A 24738-nucleotide genomic window follows, 5' to 3' on the forward strand; every position below is an offset into this window, starting at 1 on the left:
CTTTGCTGTTGTTCTGGGATTGATTCGCACTTTTCGCACCAAACTAAGTCCATCTCTCATTCCTGAGCGTTATGATGGCTGCGTGGTCCCATGGTGTTTATACTTGCATACTAATGTTTGTACAGATGAACCTGAAACCTTCAGGTGTATGGAAATTGCTCCCAAGAATGAACCTGACTTGTGGAGGTCCACAATTGTTTTTCTGAGGTCTTGGCTGATTTATTTTCCTTTTCCATGATGTCAAGCAAAGAGGCACTGAATTTGAAGGTAGGCCTAAAATGGTTCACAGGAACACCTCCTATCAGAAGCTAATTGGATAACTGTCTAAAGGCTTGACATAATTTTCTGGAATTTTCCAAGCTGCTTAAAGTCACAGTTAACTTAGTGTATGTAAACTTCTGCCCCACTGGAACTGTGTTATAGTCAATTAGAAGTGAAACAGTCTGTGTGTAAATAATTTCTGTTGTAAAAAACTAAAGTAGATGTCCTAAACGACTTGTCTTAGCTATAGTTTGGTAATATTAAATCTGTGGAGTGGTTAAAATTATGTTTTTTAATGACTTCAACCTAAGTGTGTGTAAACTTCTGACTTCAACTGCACATATTATTTTTGGCTTTGAAAAGTGAAGTTCTAAGGATGAATTTGGTAATATATCTAAATCAATCAATTATCCAACTGTCATCTCAGTATGCCACCAGGCACCTCTGATTCTTGAACTTTAGTCAACTCATTCAAAGTGAGTTATGTAATCAACTCAACCACAAGCATCAAATACATTATTTCTATAAGTAACCTGATGTGCAACACACCCAGGACAGTTTTGTTTCCTCATAAATGTGACGTTTTGTCTGTAGGATCTATGTTCATTCTAGTGACACAGACCCCACCTTCTCTTAGTATTTGAGCGTCCAATTGAAATCGAGCGAAAGTACCAGTTACACGCGCAGCCAATCAGAAACGTCTAATTCATTTGGTTGTATTCACGGATTGGCTAATGCAGCTAACAGTCACGCCCTTTTGTACACCTTACACGTTGGACGACATTTTTGCAGGATTTTATCGAGACGTGTAACCTGGCATTTAGATATACAGTAAGACACCGATACGCGATGCTTTTTGACTAGTTTACTTACACACACACATAGACATTGTTCGCCGGTTTTCCTTACGCACACTGTCAGGACTGAAAGCAGAGCAGGAAGACTGGAGTTGAGTAATAAGCGAACTCTACAGATAGCTGTGTGTGTGGATAGTCAAACCTGCACGGAGTTTTATCCAGAGACGCATTAAACGCTTATTTTCCGTTTGTTTATACGGTGTTGTTTCATATCAGGTGCGTATGTGGTGCATTCGCTGAATAGTGTACATTTGGTCATGTTAGCAGTGTCAGATGTGATGCTAACTGTCTAGTTTCCTGCGCTCTAATGCTAATGGCTCTGTTAACGTGCACAAATTCGGTTGCGGTTTCTTTATCAATCGCCGTGTGTTTAGAAGAGATCGGGTTCGTATTGTTTGACTGAAGCACGGCTGTTGCACCACCGGTTTTTGTTATTATACACGCATGTCACTTTGACGTGGTCATTCGCTAATACTATTAACACAGCCGATATTCTTAAGTCTATACGTGACTCGAGCATGACGGTAGATCTGCAGAGATGACCTTAACCGAATGAAAATGCACGATCTCTAGCGCTGTAGAAGCAGAAAGCTCATGCCTGTGTGCTGTTAGCTCTCAGATAGATAGGCCACGTCGTCTGTGTGTGTGTTGAGGTATTTGATCTACTGACTGTGGCGTTGCATGAATGCAAACACGGAAAAGCGAGAAGTCGCCAACTGTGCGGAAGGAACACGGAGGAATCGTCAAAGTAGTTCTGTCATCAACTTAAGGACGTCTCAAGGCTGCTATAAAACATCTTGGGAATACGTGTTTCGCTTAAACATTCCAAGATAGATAACTTAGTGGAGCACTAGCCATTGCACACGTATTAAAACGTCCAACGCTCACGTAAAACCTGTGATCGTTATCGGTGTTCGTTCGATTACACGATGATCGGGTTCGGTGCGAATCGACGCGGAGGTCGTCTCCCGTCTTTCATCCTGATCGCGTTATTGGTGATCATCGTCATTCTGGCGTTTAACTACTGGAGCGTGTCCACAAAGTACGGGCGGCTTCTGGACGAGCTGGCCGAAGTGCAGACGCAGGTGAAGCGCACGGACGCGGCGCGCTCCCGTCTGGAGAAGAGAAACTCTGAGCTGATAATGCAGGTGGACACGCACAGGAAACAGATCGATCAGAATCACGGAGACTACAGCGTGCTGGAGAGCAAACTGCAGGCCAGGGATGCGCTGGTGAAATCCTGCACCGATGAAAAGGTGGGTGAGAGTCCACAAGGACACAAGAACCATAGGGGTGATTCTCACGAAACCGGTTAAGAATATGTTCTGGCCTTAATTCCAAAATCAAAAGAAACTAATAAGAAATTATATTATGCCCATGACAAAATAAAGCTTTAATTTCGAGCCAATATTTTTTACATCGTGTCATTACTGTAATGAGAAGAAATGTTATGATATTTGTTTAACTGCAGTGTGAAAAAAATAAGATGTTACACAAATGGCTTGAAAATTGGGTGGTTACATTGTGAAGAATTTCCATATTTCCATTGATCATGGTATAAATATTGGGGGGGTTGGGGGGGTGTACTTGGTTGCTTAAGACCCATAAAGTTGACCTGAGCTATACGAATGCACATCACATGACCTCCTTTTCTCATCAATTTGGAATGCCCAATTCCCAATGTGCTCTAAGTCCTCATGGTTGCGTAGTGACTAAATCCAGATCCAGTTGCCTCACTGCACATTTTATCATGCGTCTCGTTGAGTGTGTTACCACTGAGACATAGCGCGTGGAGGCTCACGCTATTCTCCGCGGCATCCACACACAACTCACCATATGCCCCACCGAGAGCTAGAACCACATTATTGTGACCATGAGGAGGCTACCCCATGTGACTTTACCCACCCTTAGCAACCAGGCCAATTGGTTGCTCAGGAAGCCTGACTGGAGTCACTCAGCACGCCCTGGATTCGAACTTGCGACTCCAGGTGTGGTAGTCAGCCTCTTTACTTGCTGAGCTAACCAGACCCCCACACACGTGTTCTTGACATGCAAATACATTGTTTTTGTTTATATTTAGCATCATAGCCGTATGTTGTGACTGCTATTAGGACGGCCAGTTGAGATATTCCGCTCCTCTCTCGCACCCAAAGAAACCTGCCCCGTGTTTGCCCCACTGTAGCAACATTTGTGCCCAGTTATCACTCTACTCAAGCACTTTTAATGTTTTTTCTTTTCATTTTATATAAAAGCTTTTTAATAAATAAATTAGCAGAAAATACTTTGAGAAAAGTGTAACACTTCAGCAATATGAAAGATTTATTCTTCAAATGAAATAAATGCAGAGCTTGGGCTACAAAATGAAAATAAATAAATTATTGCATTTTCTCGTTTTTTTTTTCTTTACATTTATCATGCATTTTCTTTACAGTGTTAATTTAATTACTATTTAATAACTTAATTACTAATTTTACTTTAAACATATGTAAACTTCTTAAGCTGAGATTCACACAACTCCAATTTTATTTATAATAAATAAATAAAATATAATAGAAAGATTGAACTGTATATACTGGTAATTATTTATGGGACGTTTGAATCCAAATCAGCAAATACAGTTGGATACAATTATAGAAATGTACATCATGTTTATGCATCATACATAGGGAATTGCAAGCGTGATAGATTATCAGCCTTTATGAATTTTCTAAATTTTGCATGGCCTAAAGTTTACTAATCTAAAAGGGGAGAAAGATGTACTATAACCCACCTTTTTTGTTTTCTCCAATGTCAATAGAGAAGTTTGTAATTTTTCATGCCACAAGTATTTTTATTTCCACAATTAATATTTGCTTGTGGAAGCTCATTATTAGGCTACGATTATGTTCCGAAACGAGAGGCTGCAGTGTCCGAACAACACTTAAAAACACAATTTCTCCCCTTCACTTGTGTTCTAATTTCCTTAATCACAAGAAAACATGATTATTTGTTTCTCTTTTAAATGGGTAAATAAACACATAATTGGATTTATTGCTTGAGGAAAAACATGCATCCGTCCAGAGTTATCTTAAGTTATGAAGCTTCTTACATGACCGACATCTTCAGTCACACGGAGAACATGAGAAACAACGATCATTAAAGCCAACGGCTCACAGACAGTTCAGATTCACAACATTTTAACCTTAACCTGTGATAATTTTACCGGCCGTGCTATAGAAGTAAAAAAATGCCGGTGCGGGAAACAGATTGCTGATTATCAGATTTGTTATTTGTTAGCTAATGTTAGCCCTGCAGCAAAATATTTGACCGCTTATTCTAATGCCTCCTGTTAATTGTTTAACAAAAGTTACAGTTAAAAGTATTTACTGTGGTTTTACTCTGCGGTTTAAGAATTTGAGACCACTTTTGGTATGTATTCCACCATCGTTTGAATGTCTACATTAAAATTTCAACAATGACACACATTGACATGCCCCTAGATAGAACCATTTGCAAATCAAGATTTGTTTGTTTTGTTCAAACTTTAGAGAATGAAGTGAAGTGCAGACATTGCCACCAAACCAGGACTGTTTTGAGACCTAACATAAATTCATCAATATTCATTCTTACAAGAAGTGTTTTGGGTTTAACACAAGTTAAACTCTATTGACTTTGATCATATGGCTTTGAAGGCCTGGAATATGGTGCATTTGTTTGTGGCAAAATGTATACAACTGTATACAGTTATGTACATGTCATTGCCCCTCGAGAACTCGACAAGTACTTAGTCCGAGTACTTGAGTAGACAAAATGACCAAAATGCCCATCCCTAGTAGGAATATAATGTTACTTCATATGGTCCATAGTAACCATAGCTGTGCCTTTTGAGCAGTGCACCTCATATAGTGTATTTGCTTAGCCCTGTGGTCATTATGATACGTTTTTGTAGGTACTGCTTGGTTATCGCAAACAAATGAAAGTTTGAAAATTATATGACAAAAGAACATACTTTTTATTGAAGTGCTTTTTAATCAGTTGATAGAAAACATAAAACATGTTTGCTTCTTACACAATAAGATGTCTAAATAAATGCCTATTTTAGGAATATTTGATTTCACAAGAACATTCATGATTGCAGGAAGTAGCTATACATTTCTTTTAACAGTTTTCTTTCCTTTTAGCTTCTCACATACATACACAGTCCATTTAAGAAGAATGTGCTGATGAAAGAGACTGCTCATTTAAGCGAGTGCTGTTCACATCTCTTTTTAGTGGAGTAGCTGTTTACGTATATTAACTGTTCTGTTTGCTCCTGTTCTGCTAGTTTTGCTGTGTGTTACTGACTGTGGCAGTGTCTCTCAGCTGTGACGAGCCTTAATGCTGAAGTTTTTATTTTAAAGCCGTTTAAAGCTATTTCCTAGCTTTAGTTGTGTAGTAGTAATAGGAGCGATCACGGAGTGTTGTTGTATGTAAACACTGAGTGACGCTGACTCACTTCATGTCACCAACTGGCTCATATTACACACAAAAAGTGCCTTTTGCTGCCATGGCTAAAATATGTAATGTCACAAATTTAAATGTAAAGAGACATCCCTTAACACATCTGAACTGCTCTTTCACTTTAGTTTAGAACGGCACGAACACAAGCGGAGTGATACACACAGTGAAGCGTTTCAGACCATCAGATTCGAGGACCTGAACTAACTGGTTTGTGTGTGTGTGTGTGTGTGTGTGTGTGTGTGTGTATATAATATTTCACCAGATGAGGTTTATTGCTGAGGAATAAAAAAACTATCGGTATAGATTTTTGCAGATAACTGATTGCGGCAGGGCGGAGGGCGGGGCCGGGGCCGGGGCCGGGTTGTGATTCTGCACTGCTGTCTCTGGTCGCCTTTATCCCTCTTGAACTTCATCAGCCTAATTTGGGCCCGGGTGTGCAGAATCACGACCCCACCCTCCGCCCTGCCACACTGATAGTGTGTACATTTACTTTTGTACACACTATCCTCTACTTTTGTGATACCACTGCTTATTTTCTTATTTTTGGAAGGTTTGCACCAGCTGCTAATTCCGAATTTTTTCATACATGTAAGGCAAACCTTTCAAGGGAAAGTTGTTCCTTCAGGGTCTTGACCACATACTTGCTAAGTCAAAGACCTCTCCATACTTCAGCAAATCTGTGATAGACTACAGTTACATTGTGATATACCCCACCTAATCATAGCAACACAAATGCTTGCATATTAAAGCCTATGCAATGTAATACCTCTCCCCAGACTTGTGTCATGGGATTAAGAACATTGTAGAATCTGTTTCCTACTTCTGCCACTGTAGCAATCCTATTTCTGTCCTGTGTGTGTGTGTGTGTGTGTGTGTGTGTGTGTGTGTGTGTGTGTGTGTGTGTGTGTGTGTGTGTGTGTGTGTGTGTGTGTGTGTGTGTGTGTGTGTGTATATCTCAAAGTTTGTGGACCAATGTGTCAACATACACCCATGTAGACACATCCACTCAACTGTACTTTCCTTTTCGCATTTGCTATCTGCCCATCTCTCTTCACAGTACCAACCTATGATAATCAGGGTCTTTACCTGTTCATGTTGTATAGTACCACTTTCTTTACCCTCGCTAGTTCATTTCAGTGGTCCTACCATGTTAAAACATGTTACAAACAGAAATATTGATGTTGATAATCTCTTTTATTACACTCACCTAAAGGATTATTAGGAACACTTGTTCAATTTATCATTAATGCAATTATCTAATCAACCAATCACAAGGCAGTTGCTTCAATGCATTTAGGGGTGTGGTCCTGGTCAAGACAATCTCCTGAACTCCAAACTGAATGTCAGAATGGGAAAGAAAGGTGATTTAAGCAATTTTGAGCGTGGCATGGTTGTTGGTGCCAGACGGGCTGGTCTGCGTATTTCACAATCTGCTCAGTTACTGGGATTTTCACGCACAACCATTTCTAGGGTTTACAAAGAATGGTGTGAAAAGGGAAAAACATCCAGTATGCGGCAGTCCTGTGGGCGAAAATGCCTTGTTGATGCTAGAGGTCAGAGGAGAATGGGCAGACTGATTCAAGCTGATAGAAGAGCAACTTTGCCTGAAATAACCACTCGTTACAACCGAGGAATGCAGCAAAGCATTTGTGAAGCCACAACACGCACAACCTTGAGGCGGATGGGCTACAACAGCAGAAGATCCCACCTGGTACCACTCATCTCCACTACAAATAGGAAAAAGAGGCTACAATTTGCAAGAGCTCACCAAAATTGGACGGTTGAAGACTGGAAAAATGTTGCCTGGTCTGATGAGTCTCGATTTCTGTTGAGACATTCAGATGGTAGAGTCAGAATTTGGCGTAAACAGAATGAGAACATGGATCCATCATGCCTTGTTACCACTGTGCAGGCTGGTGGTGGTGGTGTAATGGTGTGGGGGATGTTTTCTTGGCACACTTTAGGCCCCTTAGTGCCAATTGGGCATCGTTTAAATGCCACGGCCTACCTGAGCATTGTTTCTGACCATGTCCATCCCTTTATGGCCACCATGTACCCATCCTCTGATGGCTACTTCCAGCAGGATAATGCACCATGTCACAAAGCTCGAATCATTTCAAATTGGTTTCTTGAACATGACAATGAGTTCACTGTACTAAAATGGCCCCCACAGTCACCAGATCTCAACCCAATAGAGCATCTTTGGGATGTGGTGGAACGGGAGCTTTGTGCCCTGGATGTGCATCCCACAAATCTCCATCAACTGCAAGATGCTATCCTATCAATATGGGCCAGTATTTCTAAAGAATGCTTTCAGCACCTTGTTGAATCAATGCCACGTAGAATTAAGGCAGTTCTGAAGGTGAAAGGGGGTCAAACACAGTATTAGTATGGTGTTCCTAATAATCATTTAGGTGAGTGTATATGGAGACTTCATACTGCAAGACTAAAAAAAATAACATTCAGGTAGTTCCACATAAACATTAACATTTTATTTAAGCACAATATTTATAGGGAAAACTCACACTCTTCCTAAAAACTTAAAATAATATTTCTTGTTTACTTCCTGTTGGGGTCCTGATTACCAACATTTTAAAGGATACCCAAGAGATTGTCCAGTAATATATTTTGTGATTCACTAGACAGTATAGTATAGACTTTTACTTTTTTCCGGCCTGATGTTTTATTCATGACCAGTCATTTTTTTTTAACTAAATCCCCAATTAAACAATAACAATAGTGTATCTATCCACATTGTGATTTTGAAATGGATTTTGATTGAGGATTTAATAAATTCTTGATAGATACAGTCAAGCGCTGTCATACTTTTTTTTTCTGTGGTAGAAAGAACCATATGTGCATAGATTGCTTTAGGGCCCGAGGGTTTTCAGGCAGAAAGAAGATTAAAAATCTTTACTGAACATTCTTAATTGAAACGCATTAGACCTTGAATAGTCTTTAGCATGCGTCAGTCACAGATGCATTAGGATGTACAAGAAGGTTTGTCTGTGCGTGTCTGCAATTATGAAAAAAACTATAACACTGATGTTACATGCACTATAGATTAAAATATGAATAACAGAGAACATTGTCTGTCATCACAAACAGACAGTTGGTAGACTGCTGGATATTTGTAATAGATTTGCATAGCCTTAACATTTGCTAAACCAATAATCATGCCCTTCAGACTGAGCGTGAATGCTGTCTGCAATTTACATAACCCTTTTTGACTAGTAGCCCCTAATAAATGTGCAAAAAAGAAAAGTTTATTATAGAAATGTATGTCCTCATATGGGGAAAGCAGGACTTTATAATACTATAGAAGGTCAGTTTTTATTTTTATCAAATTGTTGTGTTTCCAGGAGTGTTGGTTATTCATGTTTTTGAGACATTACAGACGCTGCAGCTAATTTTGTGTAAAGCTTCTTTGGAACAATGTGCATTGGGAAAATCAATGCATAAAAAAAACTTTATACAAATAAAAGTTATTTGACATGATTTGACTTTTAGGTTTTTCTACTTTGCCAACAAAATCTCAATATTTTCTCTTTGCATTGTCAAAGAAACAAGTGAAAGAACAGTGGTGAACCATTTTACCAATCAGAAAATGGCAAATTATTTCTGATTCAAAGTAATGGCCATCAACATCAAATCACAGCCAACCATGTTCAAATATGATTTATATATTGTAGTACCAAGTATTGAGGGCATAAATTAACATACTTTTCAGAAGTAATTTTCATTAAATTCTTTATTCTAATATTTTAAGATACTGGATTTTTTATTCCCATGAGCTGTAAGCCGTAATCATCAAGATTACAACACAAAAAGGCTTGGAAATATGTAACTTTCTGTAATGAATCTAAAATATATGAAAGTTCCACTTTTTGAATTAAATTATGGTAAAAATTTACTTTTCCACGATATTCTCTATTTTTTGAGATGCACCTGTATGTTTCACAATAAATCGCTCAGATTTGGCAGATATAGGCATAACGGATGAAACTAGAGACTCTAATCTTTTCACTCGAACCGGTTTCAATATAAAAAATAAACAAGGTTTCTTACCGGATGTAGTTTTGTTGCCGTTTCTCCCAAAGACAAATTCCGATGTGATCGCCGCCATATTGTTTTGTTTATATGACTCGGCGCTTAGAAAGTTTAACCCTTTACTGATAGATCAGAGTGTTCTGAACTGAGATCAGTCATTTTAAATGAAATAAAATTATCCATAGCGTAAAGCGAAGACAAAACACAATTTCCATGCAGAAGGACAAGTGGTTGCACTAGGCAAAAATATAAATTAAATCTATAATGTACAGGCTGATGAGGTCCATCAAGCAGGGTCATATAATGAACTATTAACAGTATATATTAATGGCATATAAAATAACATCTTATAAAATGTTCAAGGCGCTTCTGTATATATGTGTATTTTAATGCATTTTCAAATACATTTTCACTGTATGTTTTTTGGGACTGTGGTACCTTTTATAGTTCCAGTATACCACACAACCCAATTCAAAAATACGTCTTGGAAGCAAACAGTGTTTCATGTTGACTAAGTTGTATGTGACGAATGAAGACCAGTTGTCCTCTGGTTGCATGTCTTCAAGGTGTTTCTCTAAAATGTAGGCGATTTGTTGCTTTGAGACAAATATTAAAAGAGAGCCAAGAAGAAGCACTCCAAGTGGTTTAAAGTGATTCTGTGAGCCTCTGCGTCTCTCTCACATGCTTAATGGGAGGGGCGTTGAGCTCTGATTTTATATCCTCTACAGGGTCACATTGATGCCTAATTACTGCCCTCTCTCCTACTTCTAATTCCTCATTAATTCCTACCGCGTGTGTGTGTGTGCGCACTTTGTAGTTAAAGTCCTTAATTGTACATTCCCTTTTTAAGTAGTTCCTGATGATCATTATCAAATACAAAGAGTATAATAGCCATCTTGCTCATTTGCGATAACCATTAATTGACACACTCAGCCAGTATATTTTTAATAATAATGGTCTTTTTCTTTAACATACATTTTGAAACACCCATATATCAATTTAAAGTGATTGTTCACCCAAAAATGAAACTTCTCTCATTATTTACTCACCCTCATGATATCCCAGGTGTGTATGACTTACATTCTTCCCCAGAACACATTTGAAGAAAAATATCTCAGCTCAGTAGGTCCTAAAAATGCAAATGAATGGTGATCAGACTTTTGAAGTTCCAAAAATCACAGACAGTCAGCATAAAAGTCATGCACTCAGGTGGAAATATGAATGTCTTCTAAAGTTACACTATCACTTTTTAAGTACTTTTTAACTACAGTATAAACAATTGCTTCCAGTCAACAACAGTAAGTGCGTGTGATGTAATCAAGTTTGCATGTGAGACACACGAGAACATGCAGCACACTTGGAAGAGCAGCACTGTTTGCAACTGAGGAGGAGGAACGCTTTGTTGGTTTTGGTTTATATCTGCATTTGTATCTGTTTGTTTAATGACTGGTGCGTTTGTATGCTTATCCTGGATGTCTCAACCGAGAGAAGAATGTGAGATTACAGTGCACCTGTAACATGCCAATGCGAAACATCACACGAGAAACCGCATGAACTCAGTGCTTTTTTTTTTTTTACGTTTACCAGAAACGATGATTTATAATTAAAAAGTACTTGAATATTGATCTTTTTTCACACCAAAAGCGATCATGTCACTTTAGAAGACATTAATTTAACCGCTGGTTTTGTATGGATGCCGATTATGCTGACTGTCTGTGAGTTTTGGAGCTTCAAATGTCTGATCATCATCCACTTGCCACTTGCATTTTAAGGACGTACTGAGTTGATGTATGTTTCTATTTTTCTTCAAATATGTTCTGTAGAAGTAAAAGGTCATACACACCTGGGATATCATGAGGGTGAGTAAATGATGAGAGAATTTTCATTTTTGGGTGAACTATCCCTTAAATAACTCTGTAGTCCTGTGTCTGCATGCAATATCCTTATGTTGTTTTAAGCATACTAGTAAAAATCTTATTTTGTTAAAAGGAAATAACAAATAGGCTAATCTTTTTCTGTATGCAAGTGGACTAGATCAGTTTAGTCTCTAACTCTTGTGGAAATTGCTGATTTAAAAAGAACTACCACTGAGTAGGTTGAGTCTACCCATGAGCACAATGTTTTCATGGATGTAAAGTTTAGATGTCTCAGCTTAAAAATGGGAATCAGAACTAGCTCTGTGCTTTGTCTGATTAGAGCTCCATTGTGTCTGAAGTAACTGTAAAGAAAGTCTGCAGCCTCTGCCTCCCTCTTCAGGTATTGAGTGAATAGTACATAGATGTTCTACTAGAGAGTCTGGTGGGTTTGGACACTCTGGTAACGGGTAACTCGGGTAAGTTTGCTCCTAGGTAATGTTTTTACAGATGTATCACCACTGGGAATCCTACGTGCTATTTATACAAAGACATTCAGATGACCTTACATCAGTATTATTGAGTACTGCATACAGGCAGTGTACAGTAGACTGATGTTTTGTTGTATCTCTATGTTGTTATGTTGGGATCAGTTGTTCAGGTGTTTATCGACCCTCTCTTATGGCTCAGTTATAAGTCCTTTTGCATCTTAATTCACTGTGCCAACTATCATCTTCTGAACAGTAGCTGGGAGCAGAGCCCTGACTCTTTTCTTCAGCTCCGACTATTCAGCGTCCACCTCAATAAATTTGCTCTCTCTATCTTGGCTTGTTTTGAGCTTTTCCCCCCTCGTGAGATCAGTGGATGCTCCTGCTGATTCTGAAATCCCATCTCAAAGCCACCGCATTAAAGCTCCAGAGATTGAATTCTCTTACTGTGGCTTAGTGAAAGGGAATTGGACAACAATAAGGTTTGTGTGTGGGGAGTCAGTGCAGTAGGCAACTGCACATGCCTAATGGGTCCAAAGGAATTTTGTCTTTTTAAGAGGATGGTGTGATTGTAATTGCAACATATCTCCAAAGAAAGAGATGTAATTAATTATAGAGAGGTAAAACAGTTTGGATTTAGAGATTAATCACCCACAGTTACACGTTAGCTGGCTGTTACTTAACACACAAATTAATAAATAAAATCTAAGAAGGCAAGACAATTTAAAAGAACAATTTTAAATTAACAATAATAGCATTGTTTAAATATATTTTTTTTTATTGTATATACTGAACATTTTATTTATATTATTTTTATATTGAAAATGATTGAAAATAACTTGCATCACATACTTTAGTCTAATCAGAAAATTACATTATTTAGTTTGTTTTAACCTAATTACTATCCTGTTTCTCTTTAAATGGTCATGTCATGACACATTCTTAAAAAGTGTAGTCATTTTAAATATTCTAATGTTTTGTATATTCTGTCATGTCACTATTCAATATTTTTTTATGTGTTTTACAGAATAAGCTGCAGAATGATGTCAGTGCACAGATGTCAGAGATTCACAGGTTAAAGGGTGAGTGAACACCACCCTCCCCCATATAATGTTAGTTTTTACTGAAAATATAATACTTTTAAAAGATTAAACTACTTTTTATTTCATCTTTATTTGACAAATAAGGTTTTATTTAAAAATACTATGAAAACTGAATGAAAAGTTATACTTCACTCCAGGGGGTGCTTGGCCTCTCAGAAAACCGAATCCTCCATCCATCCGCATTTAACTACAAGAAAGTTTTTATATCTCATTGAAGATAATTTTATTTTAGAATATATATATATATATTTTTTAAACTGATAAATGTTTTTAAATCCTCCTCCATTAATGTGACAGTGCTGTCTACATGCTGTTTCAGTAGCAGTCAGGACCTCTGGACCATTGACGTGCACAGAACAGGGCTGCAGGGCCGCAAGTCCCTTTCGTAAACAAATCTAAAGGTGACCTTTTAAGCAGAGGTGCCTTTAAGAGTGCAGAGATTTAAGCGGAGGTGTTTTTACTACAGCACAACCTCACAAACCCCCCCATCCCCCCCACCCCCCCCTTCACACTCTGTCCATGTCCTTTCGCCCCTGACCCTGCTAAGGTCTGTGCTCATCACTGCTCTGGACAATAATTTACTGATACATTTTAATAAAAACTGACCTCTCTGCCATCATTTAGTCCTCCTCCTCATTGATCTTTCTAAATCAGTACTACTTTTTTCATCTGTGAAACACAAGATTGAGGGATGAGAGGATTGTGTTTGTTGCTGTACAAGATCCGAAAGCACAAATAAAAAACGGCATTCAATTAGTCCATAACAGTTGTGCCTTAGATTTAAATTCATCTGAAGCCACATGATAGTGTTGTGTAAGGAACAGGAAATGTAAGTGTTAATTCACCTCGTCACTCATTTGAAACTGCTGCACATTCAAGAATGAACAAGAATGTTTACATGAGCGCACCTGACATCAACGCTTTGGGCTATCAAGAGTTGTGCACGCAGGATGTGCTGAGGTGCCAGACGAAAGTTTAAACAAGGCAGGAGAAAACAAAAAATGCACACGTTGGTTCATATGTGTATTTTCACTATTTTTGTTGAATGTGTGAAAGTGAATGAGATTAGAGGACGGGTCAGTCTTCCGCACCCCCTTGCAATACCCCACTGCATTACCCCCCCATGGGGCGCACCCCACACTTTGAGAACCACTGAGTTAGTGGATATATCATGTATCTGATAATAATGTGTTTGACTGCTGCTTTAAAGGAATAGTTCACCCTAAAAAATGTATTCTGTCATTATTCATTTACCCTGATGCCATCCCAGATGTGTATGACTGTCTTTCTTCAGCAGAACACAAATTAAGATTTTTTGCAGAAGATAGCCCTCAGTCAGGTCCTTATAATGCAAGTAAACTTTTACAGTCCAAAAGTCACATTTAGGCAGCATAAATGTAATCCATGCGATCAGTTGATCAATAAATGTCTTCTGAAGCGAATCGATAGGTTCATGTAAGAAACAAGTCGATAATTAAAACGCCGCTTCCGTCCAGGACTTTGATGCTGTTTAAAATGGCTGAACTCTTGCGTGACGCTCATTCTTCTGCTCTAAATAAGTGCCGCTTCTGAATTTGATCACTCGACGTGATGCATCAACTGCTAGCAGGAATCGCTTTTTAAAAGTTAGTAATGTTTTAATTATCAATTTACTTTATACACAAACTTATCGATTTGCTTCAGAGGATATTCATTGATCGACTGGAGTCACATGGATTTATTTTACGCTGCCTAAATTTGATTTTTGACCATTAAAATGCTGGCGCACGTGTACTTGCATTATAAGGATCAGACAGAGCTCTTCAGAGCTCTTCTAAAAATCTTTATTTGTGTTCTTTAAGAAAGACAGTCATGCACATCTGGGATGATGAATAATGGGAAGTGAATAATGAGAGAATTAAACATTTTAGGTTAACTATCCCTTTAATGGGATGTTTTAGGGATTGATTCTAAAGGTGAGTATATACACTTTCAGAGCAGGTGAAAGAGTTACGACAGGAGATCATCCGACAGGAAGACCAGTTGAGGGAGGTGCAGAAAAACAGCACTAACCTTGAGAAGAAACTGGAGTATGAGAGGTGAATAAACTCAAACACACACAGATGGACTTTACTGAACCAAGCAAAAGGGGTCTAAGTCAAACAAACCCTTATTCGAACGTATAAACACACTTGTGTCAAACTTGGTCTGTTCTGATTTAATAAAGACCTATTGTTTGATTTGAAGGCAGCGCATTCTTTACTCTTTGACCATTTATAAAGATGATCATGTTACTGTTGCTTTCTTATATGTGTGACACTCAACTCATGTGATGTGTTTTCCAGTTTGCAGTGTCATCGACAGATAGCTGAGCTGAAGGCAGAGTATGAAGAGAGCAAGAAAAGAGTGGAGGAGGAGGTAGCAAAACTCAGACAGGTACATCTACGACTATGTCTTGAATACAGTCAGTGTAAACTCTTTTGCTTGCCTGCACTCATAATTCATCTTGCCTTAATCATTTTCAAACAAATTGTCTTGCCATGTGCAGAGTTTATCAGAGAGTGGTAAAGCAGGCCAAGGGGGTCACCAAGTGGAGGTGGATCATGAGCAATCCAAGAAAAGAAAAGAAAGGGATGACACTGCAGAGCGCCACACATTGGCTACACGGCAACATGACAGCCAAGGTCTTAAAGGTAGCAGAATAGAACATTCTGAACAAATGTATTAATATTTGGGTTGACATCTATTAACTGCGACGTGTCATTCTTTAACTTCTTTTCTATCACATACACTCAAGATGAGATGGGTAAACCTGGGAGTGATGCTGGGATGCCCGGCATTGAGGATAGTGAAGTAGGCAAGATTGAAGATGCACATTTTGGTAAGTATCAAAAACTACAACTCTAGCAGAATAAGTCCACAGAATTTCTAGCTTAAGAATTTCTGTCTTAAAAAATAATTCACATTCATGGAAAACCTGTAAATATTAGACATGGAAATTGGTAGAATATTACAAATTATGGAGATGTCATGGACATTTCTATAGTCAATATATAGTGGATTTATTTCATCGGCTAGACAAGCCAGCTTGTTAATATCGGTCTGTGCACTGAGACATTTGTACACTAGATAGTATGTTTAAATCTATTATTTAAAATTCAAAAGATTGGTGCCTGAGATACCTGTACAAATGGAAATCTGCCTCAGTTTTTTTCATAAAATGATTTCTAAAAAAAAATCCTTATCCACTAATCATAAATGAAAGTTCTTGGAACCTAATTGCTCAAAAAGTGTGGTAAACCTTATACTTAAGACCCCTTTACCACTACGGATATGCATGAGAAATCGATTACTCGAGTTAGCTTTAAATATTCAACTAATAAAAAAACTTGTAAATGTAAATTCTACATTTAAAGAAATAGATAACTTGTTTTTTTTTTTTTCTATGTGTTAAGAGTACTCTATGCTCCCTAGTTTCCACCTGGTATTAAGATGCGGTTTTGGTGATCCGATCACATGTGGTCATTGCTAAATACAGGTGGAAACGGGGTCCACCATATTTTGTGATTGGATCACTGACATCACATTCCAAGGTAGTTAAAATGCATGTGACTGCATCACATTTGAGTTGTGAATTGCAATCCATCTTTAAAGGTTTATTATCATGCAGTAGCATGCTGACATAGTGATTGATTCATGTAGTAATGATAACAGAGACACTCCCCTCGAAATCAGAACAGAAGTGATCACAGGAGACGCATTTGAGACATTCCAGATGGAAACAGGGCCAAGAGTCCCTAAATTACTTCATTCAAATATGTTTCTCCAGCTCTAAAGAAGCCAGCGATCACACAGAAACACATGGAGCCTGCAGAGGCTGCAGCATTGCTGAAGGAGGAGAGGGCAGGGCTCGGAGCTGGCGCTGGTGTTAGACCAGGGGAGGATTTGGCTCGTGGGCAACCGCTGGACCGGCCGGACATGCCTCATGATGACAGCCTGCATTTGGGGAACCATGAGATCCCCATTCAGCAGCAGGTTCCAAAGCCAGTGGCTGATAAACCCATGCTGTTGGATGTGGACAATAAAGTTGCCATAAAGGCAGAAAAGTTTGGGGAGCAGCACAGACAGCTGGGAGGTGAGAGATCATGTTTTCATGTTCATCACTTGTTTTCTTGGGTAATGCTTCTCTGTTGGAAATAGGATGCACTGCAGTACAAAAACAAAAACTGAAACACTTGTTGCAGCAATGTACTATACATAAAATAGGAATTACATTACTACAGGGCTTACAAGGCAACACGGTAAAATTCCTCATTTGCTCACTCTGGAACAAACAGGGCAGGGGAGAGAGAGAGAGAGAGAGAGCAGTTTGTGGCAGATCAGCTAGACATGCACCTGTAATAACCACCAACAATATGTGAAAATTGTTTGGGATTTAATTCAAAGATATTGATTTTATTGATGTGTGTAGTATAACACAGATTGAAAACATAGAAGAGAAGGAACTAAACATGAGATAAACAGCCCTGTTGAGAAACAGCTGCTGCTAATAAACAATATTTATTCATCCATGCTGATGGGTACAAGTATAAACACCAAAAACGCTGGGAATAAAAATAGCCGATGAAACATGCACCGAAACTTACGGAGTGCACCTTTAAGTTTTGAAATCTCCCTTAACTTACACTGGTACAGTGTTCAGCATTCAAAATCGAATGATCATTTACCCAAACATTTTTAAGTTTCGTGTGTGTGCATGTGTGCGCCTGTCCGTCCATCCGTCCTCTGGGCCTCTGATTTGAAATTACAAAGGAAGCTGTGCAGTTTTTAGTAGTAGGGATGCCATTATTCTGTACTTTTATATGTGAGGTTGTGTGGATACTTTGGGCCTTTGATTACTCTGTGCTGTCAAAATGCTCAGTCAACAGCATTTCAGTTTGTCACTAATTTCAATCTGGGTTACAATGAGGCACTTGCTGTACAATGGGGCCAATCCGTTAACATTTAATATACACATTGTTTCAAAAGTATAGCCATGAGATGTAAACAATATGCTTACAATTATGTTAACATAATTTTAGTGTGATAAAATGGTTTACTGTGTCAAGTTATATATCCCATTTTACAATTTAGTTACCATAACAACTTAAATTATGATTTAAACAATTTTACAGCTCAAATAATACACGTTTTAACCGAAGAATTAATGTAAGTGCTTTTATAAAATTATAAGCTTCATATTTCTGCCTTTACACAAAAATGTAACAGTAACGTTGATTTTTGCTGTGAGTGATGAGTCAAAATTATTTTTGTGGTAATCAACATTATGACGAACACTATTGATTGAACTTGTATTGAACCAGGAATATTTATTTTAAACTTGAGCCTTTCGGCACTCTTGTTTTTTTTTCTCCCCATTTCACTCATTTTCTATGATTAAAGAATAGAGTTACTTAGCACTTTAATTGTTTTTCACATGGGAGTGAGGATGATTATAAGACAGAGTAATAATCACAGGATTGTACCTTTTTAACATCCATATTTTTTTCCTTTATTTCCATCTTCAATAGCTCCTGACAGCTTGAAAGCAGAGGGAGTTGGGCTTCCTCCTCCGAACCCTGCACAGTTTCTGCCCAAACCCATTGATCCTCACAATGGTAGAGATCCTGTGCCTGCTGATCCCATTCGGCACCGTCAGAGTGAGTGTTAAACAGTCCAAGTGTTTGCAATTACTGATTATAACAATCATGTAAGCCAAGGCATCAGCTAAAGTCGCAGGTTCTCTGAATCCCAGATTGCATTTGCTCATCTATATGTTATTGACATTCGGTGGTCTGTGAAATGTTCAGGTGGCTAACCTTTGAGATATACTGTATTCTCTGATATATAATATTCTGCCATCTTAAAGGAATTGTTCATCCAAAAACGAACCTTTTATGATTTTTTCCTTGCATGGAACACAAAATGATATAGAGTATTTATCAGAATGTCCAAGCTGCTATTTTCCAGTACAACAATAGTGTATAGTGATTCACACTGTCAAGCTTTTGTGTTCCATGGAAAAATTAAAAAAATCATACAAGTTTATAACAACATGAGGGTGAGCAAATTACACTAACTCTATCTGGGCTTGAAGCAGTAGTAGTGGGCGCTTTTCAAACCATTTTACAGCCTTCATTCAATCCCTCTTTAGCAGCTTGAATATGTATGGATGCCCTAGCAGAGTGGACAGTATGTAAAACAGAGATTGTAAACTTGTACACACCACTGTATTTTGGTGTTTTTCAGTATCTTGGGCTAGAGTCTGGCAGTGGTGTGTGTAAACAAAGAGCTAATAGGATGAAGTACAAACTCAGAAGATTCTCTGCTTATAAGCCTGATAACTGTGCTGCTTGACTTTGTGCTCTCTTACTCCTCCACACTAACATCCTTACTACTTTGTGAAGTCCTCTACCACCAACAAATTTGATTTGCCATGAGCCCAATTTATGACATTTAATTATTTTTTTTGTTGTTGTCATTTTTAAAGTCATTACCTTCCGTTTAGTCATATCTACAGGCAGTTTTCATTACTTGGCTCTTTATTCCCATTATGAATGTTTCTGATCTGTTTGCCTGTCCTTGGTTTCTATGACTGTACCCTCACTACTCTTACTTTTAAATTTTTTTTTGCTTGTGCTTTGTCTTTCTTTGTTTCTGTCTGTCTTTTTCTCACCTCGTCCTTTCTTTCCTTCTTTATGGGGCCCTTCTCTGCCTCTGCAGGCCGTTTCTTTGATGAAAATGAGTCCCCTGTAGATCCGCAACACGGCAATAAGCTGGCGGACTACAACGGGGATGATGGCAACGTGGGTGAGTATGAGGCGGACAAGCAGGCCGAGCTGGCCTACAATGAGGAAGAGGATGGTGATGGTGGGGAGGAAGATGTCCAAGGTGAGCCAAGGGGATTGCAACTGCTTTGCTATTCTGTCTCCTCTCCCCCTCCCTTGTCGGGTTGCTGTGCTGCTGTATTAAGCTGCAGGTTCAGACATCATGGTCTCACATCATATTGAATTACTCTCAGTTCTTTTGATTTAATGCTTATAAGGCTAATTTAAGGAACAACGTTTGGAGCCTTTTTTGTTTAAATCTCAAACTCTGTATACTGAGAGCATGCGAGTATGTGAAATGGCCTGTGTGGTAAGATCTTTAACCCTTCTGGGCTATGTGGTTATGAGACTGAACCTTTCCTCAGCATGCATTTTTCGGCTCTTGTTTGTGCACTTTATTCTGCAAAATCCAGCCTTTGTCTTTATTAATTGGTGTGCTTATGTGTAGAGCTGTTGTGTTTTTGGTGCATGTAAAAGCCATAATGCTGTTCTGAATGCCATAGATATCACTAGGTTTTTGATGTTCATACATTAGATGTTTTGATATACTGTATAGCTGTGTAGATTTGTCCAGTGGACCCACAATTCATAGAACCATTGTCTGGCCATCTTCCTTAATATTACCATTTTTCCTCAGCTCACCTTGTCACTTAACACTTTTAGCAATTGTAAACCATTTTTCTCTTAGGCCATTCCACACTTCAGAAGTGACAATTACATTTAATTGCAGGAGTGAATCCCCTTTAAATTAATTGTGCAAATATGGAGTACAGGAGTCACTACTGAAATCGTAATGGATTAAAATAATAATTTGTCTCTTTAAACCATCACGTAAACGCTTTAGTCTAACTGAAACCGTAGTAGTCCGATTTTTGCGAGGTTGCACTAACAGACCTAGATAATGCAATTGTAGCTTGGCTTCGTCCAGCATGTATACATATTAACTGGACCACAATTGACCCTTCGCTAAGCTCTGCCTTCTCCATGGTTACGGTTACTCATTCAGACAATCTCTGCAGAACTCCTCATAGGAATGAATAGTGAATGATGTGGTTTTTGGTAAATATTCTCATAAACGAAATCGATAATATTATTATGTGGGCTGGAATGAAGAGTGACATTGTAAAACATATTTAGCTGATGTTTTTTGCTCAAATAAATTGTTAAATTAGACAGTAATTTGATTGAAAATTGTGCAGACTGTGAATCAGAATTTAGGCAAATGATCATCAGTCACTTTCAAAGAGAAAAGCGTCATTTGATAGCAATTACAAACCTCATAACATTAGTTTAAGTGAAAAGAACTCACATTGATGCAGTGACCTCTATACACGTTTATGCCTTTTACTAATACATAAATAATTTAATGTTAAGTTATTAGCTTTAATATACCTCACTGATGTTATACATGTTAATTTGGTCACTATTACAAGTGACCCAGCAACAACGTGTTGGACATTTTTTTTTTCGGATGATTTTCAGAAAATCTCACTAAAAACTACTCACACGCATCATTCATATAGGCTCTCATTGGAAAATTGCAAACATGTATCAGAGAAATGGCGGCAGGCAAAAGTTGCTAAAACAGGATTGGTCACATACTCTTAAGGCAGGACTTAGCAAAGGGTCAATTGACCTCAGTGTTGAGAACATAATCCGAAAAAGAGTGGTGACTCGCAATTTGTATTTAACACTTCTTCAGCTGACATCCTTCAAATATTGGATTATGCATTTTCATGTATACTTGGAAAGACAGGTGAAGACTAGCTTGACTATGCAAAAACCGCTGTAGCTCGATTACAACTGCATATGTAAACGTGCTAATTTATAACTGTTTTGGCATTTCTTTGAGCTGTCACTGTCCAAAAGAGAGTGGTGTCACTACATTAACTAGTTGTTTAATGTGGTATGCAGATTTAATCTAAATATGATTTTCACTACCTGAATTTTTCAGGTTTGAATTAGTCACTGCTGTAAATAACTAAACTGTGTACAGAACAGGATTAAACACTCAAAAGGAGTGACAACTATTAGCTGCTGTGTGTACATGGTCTTAGTAGCTCTCACTCTTTTGAGTTTGAATTAAGCATATGTTCTTTACACATGAATGTTAAGGTAGAAAGACATGGTTGTGAAACTCTCATTGTTCCCTAAATTGTAATCATGCATTCTTTTTGTATCTTTCAGATGATGAAGACCGGGAGGCTCCAGGTAAAAGGGCAGTGGATTATGGAAAGCGACATCAAGCCATTGACATTCTGTAGTCCCATTTCTCAAAGTCCCTAAAACTGAACTTTGGATGTTTCTGATTATGAAGTAACCAAGTGAGAAAAAAAGAACTTTATTTCTTGCCCTTGGATTTCAGCTGTGATTTTGGTGTAATGTATGATTGGAGACATACAGATTATTCAAACTATTTCAGTGTCTTCAGACAGGAGTGAGTTTCATTCAACGGTTATGGCTGGGAAATCAATGACTGTCGATGAAAATCTTTTTCAACTGAAATGCAGCAAAGTGATTTCCATGATCTACAAATGTTTGCTTTCACATGACCTGATTTGAGAGTATCATTTTCCTTACTTTTTTTTTATCTGGTCTAGCAGAATTGGGTTTTGGAAATAAAAAAAATATTATAAATGTACACAAAAGTGTTTTGTAGGGGGGGGGGGGGGGGGTAATACCTTTTCATTAGACTGAAGGAGAGATAGACCGACAACATCTGTTTCATTAATAAAGTGGAACAAATTGATATTACTGGTGAAAAGGACCTCTACAACACCATTTTTCTTCCCCTCATAGAACTGCTGAAAAGCAATATTTCCCTATATCTTTTGGAAAATTGTTGCTGAATCAAAGTGTAGACTATCGGAAGATGCAATTGAGTTGCTGTTTACCTTTTTTTTCCTCAAACCACCCTCTGGTGCAGATAGTTGCTTGAGCCATTTTTTTTTTTTTTTACTGCTCACAGTTTCTGGTTCTGAAGGAGCATTTCTTATTGCACACTGAGTCTTGTAAGGACATTGTTGCATGCAAAAGGAAGCCTTTGTAAATCAGCCTGTATATCATCAAGAAAAAAGCAATACTTGGTGCCATAGACTAAACTCATTACGTCGACCTGCTTCCTTTTTTACAGTGAGATGTACAGTAAATAACCGAGGAGTCTTGAGTGACATGGAATGCTGCAGAATTCCTAAACTCACAAATGGATATAATGATCATAGACCTAACTGTTCATGTTTGTTTCATAATCAAGCTAATTTGATAGGGTTGGCATACTGAATGTACTCTTAAAGTTTGTGATTGTTTTGAGATCGGTCACATGGGTGTTTGGGTTCTCAAACAGTGCTGTGCAGTGGAATCCAAGGAATAAAGTTGAACAAAATGCTCTATATTTCCAATAAACAGGTCCTGTTTTGGAAAGTAAAATCCCTATTACTGTGATTGAACTACAGAAAGTAGCATCAAGAAGCGCATGCTCCAGAAATCTTTAAGTTTTTTCCAGGCTGCTTTAAAAAATAATTGATTGCATTCGGCTAACAATAAATGACTTTTCTGTATACATTCATTGTCTGTTTGCATTCAGTGTTCCGTTTAAATTTTCTTTAAATCTTTATTTTTGAATGTTTATACATTCTTAGATTGCATAGGCTTTGTGGCCACTTGTTTACTGTATTCACCACGTGTATGCATTTCAAAACTATCATGAAAAATAACATTTTCTCTATAGTATGTCATATGTTTGTACATATCATATGATTGTATTAGTAGACGTGAACTGAAATTCACGGCATTTTGTTAACAAGTGCTTTCATTATAGGGTATTGCCATGAGGCCAGCAACATGCTTTTCCTTCTCATTTCATACCCTATGTGCTCTTTCTATTTTTGCCTCTTGTTGTATGCATATGTAAATCTAATGCCTCTGCTAGTATACAGTTAAAGATAATTTACTCACCCTCATGCTATCCCAGATTTTTCTTCTGCTATACACATATTTACAATAATATCTCCACGCTGAAGTGAATGCAAGTGAATGGTGGCCAGAAATTTGAAGCTCCATAAATGCAGCATAAATGTAATCATAATACTCCAGTGTTACATTTACATCTTCAGAAGTGATATCACAAGTGTGGGTGAGAAACGGGTAAAAATGTAAGTCCTTTTTTACAATCAATCTCCACTTTCACTTCAACATTCTTCTTTTGTTTTAGACGATTGGCATTCTTCTTGAATGATTGCCACCTACTGGTAGGGACTGGTCAAAGGTAGGGTTGCAGCGGTATACCGGTTTCACGGTATACCACGGTTTGAAAATTGACAGTTATCATACCATGTACATTTGCTTATCTACGGTATTGAGAAAAAAATGTGACTGTCTGTCAGACTCGTCAACTTGCGTCACACACACACATGCAGCAGATGTCAGAGAGAAGCGAGGCGAGGGGGTCTGACATGAGTTTGTGTGCGAGTTAAAGCAGTGTTTCTCAACTGGTCTATTCGGACTTGGTCGCGGACAGCAGGGAAATAACAATGCCATGGTAACTTCTCCCATTGAAGAGATTTCGGTGGCTGCACAAGTGATCGACTGTGTAGGACTGCCGAGGCAGATTTAATGATAATCTCGCAAACAGCTAAAACTTCTCATCTGCAATTTTGCGAGTGTAACGAGCTCGCGCTAATGATCTGCTCTTCTCTCTGGCGCGCGTTCAACAACTGGGCTTCGATATTGCGGAGCGCAGACATCAAAACTGACCAATTTCAATTCTAGTGAGACGTTTCTAGTTTAAAGTGTTACGGAGGAAG

The 24738-nt window shown here is 38.2% G+C and overlaps 1 protein-coding gene across 2 annotated transcripts; it reads left to right on the forward strand.

Annotated features, from left to right (window-relative positions):
• The first annotated feature begins 1045 nt into the window (after positions 1 to 1045).
• Positions 1046 to 23981, forward strand: LOC127646941 (protein GOLM2-like). 2 transcript variants are annotated; one of them, XM_052130933.1, is made up of 10 exons: positions 1046 to 2374; positions 13016 to 13070; positions 15067 to 15169; positions 15416 to 15506; positions 15619 to 15763; positions 15868 to 15951; positions 16900 to 17205; positions 18641 to 18769; positions 19833 to 20000; positions 22124 to 23981. In XM_052130933.1, exons 1-10 carry the CDS (start codon positions 2048 to 2050, stop codon positions 22198 to 22200), a joined length of 1485 nt encoding a protein of 494 aa, XP_051986893.1. In that variant the 5' UTR covers positions 1046 to 2047; the 3' UTR covers positions 22201 to 23981. The 2 variants fall into 2 exon arrangements, with proteins under 2 accessions (XP_051986893.1, XP_051986901.1); XM_052130941.1 differs by lacking the exon at positions 19833 to 20000 and having other exon boundaries at positions 22124 to 23980.
• The last annotated feature ends 757 nt before the right edge of the window (positions 23982 to 24738 follow it).

Source organism: Xyrauchen texanus, chromosome 1 (genome assembly GCF_025860055.1).
Source record: "Xyrauchen texanus isolate HMW12.3.18 chromosome 1, RBS_HiC_50CHRs, whole genome shotgun sequence".
NCBI lineage: Eukaryota > Metazoa > Chordata > Actinopteri > Cypriniformes > Catostomidae > Xyrauchen > Xyrauchen texanus.